The sequence below is a fragment of the Canis aureus genome, chromosome 9 (assembly GCF_053574225.1).
Source record: "Canis aureus isolate CA01 chromosome 9, VMU_Caureus_v.1.0, whole genome shotgun sequence".
Lineage (NCBI taxonomy): Eukaryota > Metazoa > Chordata > Mammalia > Carnivora > Canidae > Canis > Canis aureus.
In genome coordinates this window covers 30,785,370-30,791,312 of record NC_135619.1, presented here as the reverse complement: position 1 = coordinate 30,791,312, position 5,943 = coordinate 30,785,370, and the positions used below count along the sequence as shown (strand labels likewise).

General features: G+C 46.1%; 1 protein-coding gene across 10 annotated transcripts in view; it reads left to right on the top strand.

The window, feature by feature from the left end:
• Positions 1–178: 178 nt before the first annotated feature.
• The window catches only part of TRIM9 (tripartite motif containing 9), a 108,487-nt gene continuing 102,722 nt past the window's right edge, over positions 179–5,943 (top strand). For 2 of the 10 annotated variants that reach the window (XM_077909269.1, XM_077909271.1), the window contains exon 1: positions 180–1,140. In XM_077909269.1, coding sequence (XP_077765395.1) covers positions 319–1,140 — 822 coding nt within the window. In that variant the 5' untranslated portion in view covers positions 180–318. Of the gene's footprint in view, positions 1,141–5,943 lie in introns of all 10 variants that reach the window. The other 8 variants (XM_077909272.1, XM_077909266.1, XM_077909275.1 and 5 more) reach the window with 5 other exon arrangements.

The following is a 5,943-nucleotide window of genomic DNA, read 5'->3' as shown; positions in this document are numbered from 1 at the left end:
CGCCAGCCAATGGGCCGCGGCTTACGGGGCAGGGCGGGACCAGAGGGGGGCGGTCCGCGGCTGGCGCGCCGCGTCGCGGGTCCGCGGCTCAGAGAGAGAGAGCGGCTCGCGGGGAGAGCGCCTGGCGGGGATCGGCGCCTGATCGACGCGGGAAGGCGCAGCCGCCGCCGCCGCCGCCGCCGCCGCCGCCGCCGCCGCCGCCGCCGCCGCCGCCGCCGCCGCCGCTGGCCAAGGTGCTGGAGACGACAGGCCGGTCGGCCGCCTCGCCCGCTCAGGCACCGTTGCAGCCGCCGCTGCTTCGCTCCCAGCCCGGTCCTCATGGAAGAGATGGAAGAAGAGTTAAAATGCCCCGTGTGCGGCTCCTTCTATCGGGAGCCCATCATCTTGCCCTGCTCTCACAATTTATGTCAAGCGTGCGCCCGCAACATCCTGGTGCAGACCCCGGAGTCTGAATCCCCCCAGAGCCGCAGGGCCTCGGGCTCCGGGGTCTCCGACTATGACTATCTGGACCTGGACAAGATGAGCCTGTACAGCGAGGCGGACAGCGGCTATGGCTCCTACGGGGGTTTCGCCAGTGCCCCCACTACTCCGTGCCAGAAGTCCCCCAATGGCGTCCGCGTGTTCCCCCCGGCTATGCCGCCACCGGCCACCCACCTGTCACCGGCCTTGGCCCCGGTGCCCCGCAACTCCTGTATCACCTGCCCCCAGTGCCACCGCAGCCTCATACTGGATGACCGGGGGCTCCGCGGCTTCCCCAAGAACCGCGTCCTGGAAGGGGTAATTGACCGCTACCAGCAGAGCAAAGCCGCAGCCCTCAAGTGCCAGCTCTGCGAGAAGGCGCCCAAGGAGGCCACTGTCATGTGCGAACAGTGCGATGTCTTCTACTGTGATCCGTGCCGCCTGCGCTGCCACCCTCCCCGAGGGCCCCTAGCCAAACACCGTCTGGTGCCCCCGGCCCAGGGCCGCGTGAGCCGGCGGCTGAGCCCGCGCAAGGTCTCCACCTGCACAGACCACGAGCTGGAGAATCACAGCATGTACTGCGTGCAGTGCAAGATGCCCGTGTGTTACCAGTGCTTGGAGGAGGGCAAACATTCCAGCCACGAAGTCAAAGCTCTGGGGGCCATGTGGAAACTGCACAAGGTGAGTCCTACGAAAACCCACCCCTGACTCCCCGCGCCCCCGATCCTCCGGCTTTGCAGCAGAAGGTCCCCTTCCTGCGCACCGTGCATCCCAGCGGGGGCGCAATGCAGGTTCTCCTGTATCTGCTTCCCCCGTCTGGTGCACTGCAGAAGCGCAGGAGGACCTGAAACCGAGCGCAGGGGAGTTGAATATCCCCGGAGAGTTGTTGCGGGGACGCCTTAGAACGGGTCTCCCGGGTGCCCTCTCTGCCGCGGAGGCGCAGCCTGCGGCCGCCGCCAACGAGCCCGAAAGCGCTGCGTAACTGGGCAGAGGCGCGCCGCGCGGGGGGGCTGCCAGGAGAGCTCCGGGGCAGATCCGGCTGCGGTCCTCGGAGACCAAGTGGGGGCGGTGGGGAGGCTCAGAACAGCCAAGGCTGGAGCTGCGGGATTGGCGGGCTCTGGGATTCGCGGCGGGGGCGGGGAGAACTCCGCGGGTGGAATACTGATGAGTCCTCGCTGGAGCAGATGCAGGACCGGGTGTTTTGCCCCAGGAGACCCGGGAGTGGTGTGGCGCGGGGGCGGCGGGGTGGGGGTCGAATCCTGTGGTCGCCACGGCAACAAAGCTGCGGGTCCTGACCGCCCCTGGAGCTAGGGACCTGCGGCTGAAGTAGCGGGACCAGAGGTCTCTGCGTCTAGGCCTGAAAGCTAGGCAGATGCGTAACCCAGGGTAACCCCATCCTCCCAACCACCACACAGGCATTTTGTCCAGGAGTCAACCCTTTCCCCCTTTCAGTAGTCGTCTTTGCAAGCTTTGAGGCACCTGTTACCACCAGACTTACCTTTCTTGTCTCTTTGGACGGTGCCCCCACCAAAGCTAGCTTCAAGAAGGGTCCTTGAACAACGTTTAGGTTTAGGTATGCCACTTCTCTGCTCAAAACCCTCCAATCGTCCCCCACATTTCTTAGAGAGTCCCTAGAATGGTCCACCAGGACCTGCTTGACCTGTTCACATTTGGCCTCATGGACCTCATTTCCTCCCCAGCTACACTGTCCCTCAAAGAACATCAGACAGCTTCGGGCCCCGGACCTTTGCGTTTGATGTTCCTTCAGCCTGGGACAGTCTTACCCAAAACCCTATCTTCCAACGGCTCACTCTCTTGCTTCCTTCAGATTGTTGCTCAGATGTTACCTTTGCAGTGAAACCCTTCTAAATACAGTTGCTGCCACTAGCCTCAGACACTGCTAGCTGGCATGCTATATATTTTCACTGTTACTTTCGTATTTATCTATTGCTTCCTTCTGCACACACGAGAAAGTAAGCTTTGTGAGGAAAAAGATGTTTATAATAATGTTAAGCCACCCTGCTTAGAAAAAAGGAGATGTGTATAAATTTCACTTTTAATTTTTAAATAATTTGCTTGGTTGGGATGCAAAGGGTAGGGCAGGAGTTCGGGATTATTGTAGGGAGATTTTCATATCATTGAGCTGCAAGCCCAAGGATCAGGCAGGGGAGTAAAGATGGTGTCCAGGCCTCAACTATGTCCCACTCAGGGTTTCCTAGCATTTCTTGGAGACTAGAAGGGCTAGCCTTTGAGAGAGACCATGGGGTTAAGGCTAAAACATTGATATTTTATTTACAGCAAGAAAAGAAGTAAGATATCACCATTTTCAACAATCAGGGAGGTTTTCTCAATTTAGTATTCATTGAATGTGATCCATGTTTACAGTTATTTGTGTTCTCACATATAACCTATTAAATCTTATTCGTACTGATGGAAATTTAAGTCAGCACAAATTTGAGCCATATTAGGCACATGCCACTATTTTTAAAACACTTCCAATTTACATGTTTTGAAATGATACTTACTTTTGAAAGTTTTCAAAACTTGAGTTCATGGCCAATTTTTTTTTTTCATGATATGATTTCACTCTTAAATTGCTAACCATAGCCTATGTTAAGCTGCCTTTCAAAGTTATCTTTGGAAACTAAGAAATTAATCCTTCTGTCTGAAAAAAGAATTTAAGAGTCACACACTGATTAGGATGGTGAACCACAGCATTATTTTTCTGTGAAGAGCCTATACTTTATCCATTAAAACCAGAAGCAACCTTTTAATCTTTGTCAAGCCCTGTGTAGGTTTGAAATGTTAAATCATTGATTTTATGAGTAATGGAAATTGTGAGTAGACACTGATGTGGACTGGGTTGAAATTTGGATGTCTATTAAAAAAACAATAATGTCAAAGCCCTTGGGATGTGACATAAGTAAGCTAGAAAAGGAAGGTTGGTCCTTTGGGGAAAAAAAAAAGAAAAGGCCATTTCTTTTCTGATATTTTGCACATTTTTTTCCAAAATAATGAATAAGTATAATTTTTGTTCAGTCAATATCAGAATTATTAAACTGCCCCCCAAAAGGGCAGAAGGATGACAGATTTTAATATTCACTTATTGTCTTAGATGAACAACAAGCATTGCTCCTCCATCTTATCTCTTATTAAGGTAGTTAATGTGTTAATGCTGGATTTTCTCATGTAGTCTATTTATGTTCTGTTTCCACTAGAGCTCATGGGCCAGAATTTCTATATCCTTCAAAACAGGAAAGCAAAGAATTACATGAAGTAGTTTTCCTAAAGTTGAGCAGTTAATTATCAACACATGTTATTACTAGACTTGAAAGTTTTCATTAATGTTCCACCATATTAACTTAGTCATTTCTGGTGATAAAAAAATTCTGTAAGTATTTCCCTCTAGCACTAAATCATCATCCTACACATTCAAGACAAAATGGCTGAAATGTATTTTTAAAGAGGTTTTAAAAACAACTGGTAGAAATTCATTAGTTGTCAATTGACCAAATTAAAATATTTCTTGCACATATATGGCCTTCAAAATATGAAGTAGCCATATAAGACAAATATCTGGTAACAGTTTTTATTTAGTACTAGACTTGTTATATTCCTTAATCCAACTTAGGTTGATATAAAGAATTGCTACACAAAAAAATCATTTTGTAGATACTTTCAAAATAGGCAGTTGGAACCATTATTACTACTTTATAATATTAGTAATTCACATTTCTAAATATAACATTATCCTTGAATTCTTGGTGTGTTTTATCAGTCACTGAATCAATACACTTATAATCCTTCTGTTGTATTTGTGCTATTGAGCAAGGATTTTCTTTTCCTTTATGTACTAATCACTCTAAATCTTGTCTCAACTATTCTTTTTCTCTTACCTTTTTTTATTGAAGATTTGCAATTTTAGCAGCATCTGATTTTATTTTTTAAAGATTTTATTTATTTATTTATTTATTTATTTATTTATTTATTTACTTACTTACTTATTTGAGAAAGAGAGCCAGTATGGGTGGGGGAGGGGGAAATAAAGAGGGAGGGCGAGTGACAAGCAGAGTCCTACCCTGAGTACAAAACCCCCTGGCGGGGCCCAGCCCCACAATCCTGAGATGATGACTCTTGCTAAAACCAAGAGTCAAATGCTCAACCAACTGAGCCATCCAGGCATCCCAGCAACATTTTAAAATAAATTATCAGTTATGCTTTTATTTTCAAAGTATTCTGGAAAATATTATCTGCTTTGTTGTATGTTGACATCTCATCAAATATTTGTGTAGCCAAGTGTATTATTTAATGTAACTAAAATGATATTTAGTTAACTGTCAGCAGTAAATACAATATAATCTAAATGTCCCTATGATAAATATAACAGGTAGCAGATATTCATGGGTTTTGTATTTTTAAAATTTACATCTAGTACAATCAGAACATTCTGTGCACAGTGTTACAAATCTTAAGGAGAATATATCAGAGAAGTCAGTTGTTCTTCTTTGTACTGAGGCATAATAGAAAGAGCTGAATGACAGGAGATCCTGTTCCAGACCTGATGCTACCACTTAACTTGCTAATAACTTGAAGCAAGTCTCATAAATTTCCGTGCTTCCTACCCAAAAATCTCTATTTGTAGAAATACTTTGAAAAAATAATTTAAATGTTTATACTTACTGATTCCAGTTTGGCACAAGAGAAAATTTTGTGTAAAACAGAAGTTATTGTCTTACTTGTCAACAATTACTGCATAAAAACCTCATCCCCCAACTTGGGATACCTTGCTTGCTTATTTTAGAGTACAGATGCATTAAAAGGCTACTCTTAAAGGTGGCCCAAAAGGGTAGGCCACATGTTTAGTTAGCTGTCTCATCTCTGCTTCTGTCTCTTGGCAATGGGCCTCTTTGCCCTGCACAGGGCCTGACATGACTCCTCTAGCCCCAGTGCAGCAGGATATTTCAGTGCAAGTGGCCACTGTCATCTAAGTAGAGTGTCCCTGTCTCTTCACATTTTCAACTTTAGAGAAAGAATCTTAGTGACTCAGCTTGCATCAGGTAGTGACTGATGACAGTCAGGCCCATGACCCCACTCCTTTGGTGAGGTGGATATAGAAGCCTAGGGTGAGGCAAGTGAGGCACTCACCTCAGGAGCGAAACTTGAGAGGCCCCCAAAACTCAGTAATCAAGATTTAAAATACTGTAATGCTATATCTTAAAAAATAAAAATGAATGCAAAAAAATCTAGGATCAACAAAATATCAACATTTTAAATTTAGGCAAGATCAGTAACAGTGCTATGCTGATCCATATTGGGCCCTGAGTCAAAAAGAAAAATCATTAATATTGGTCCTGTCTTTGTTTAATATTTTGACCTTTGTTCATCATAGAATCTTTGCATTAATCTTTAAAAAAATACCACATTAAAGTCATATTGATGTTATTACTGAGGTTTTTGGCATTTCCTTAAATTCCACATTTGAGG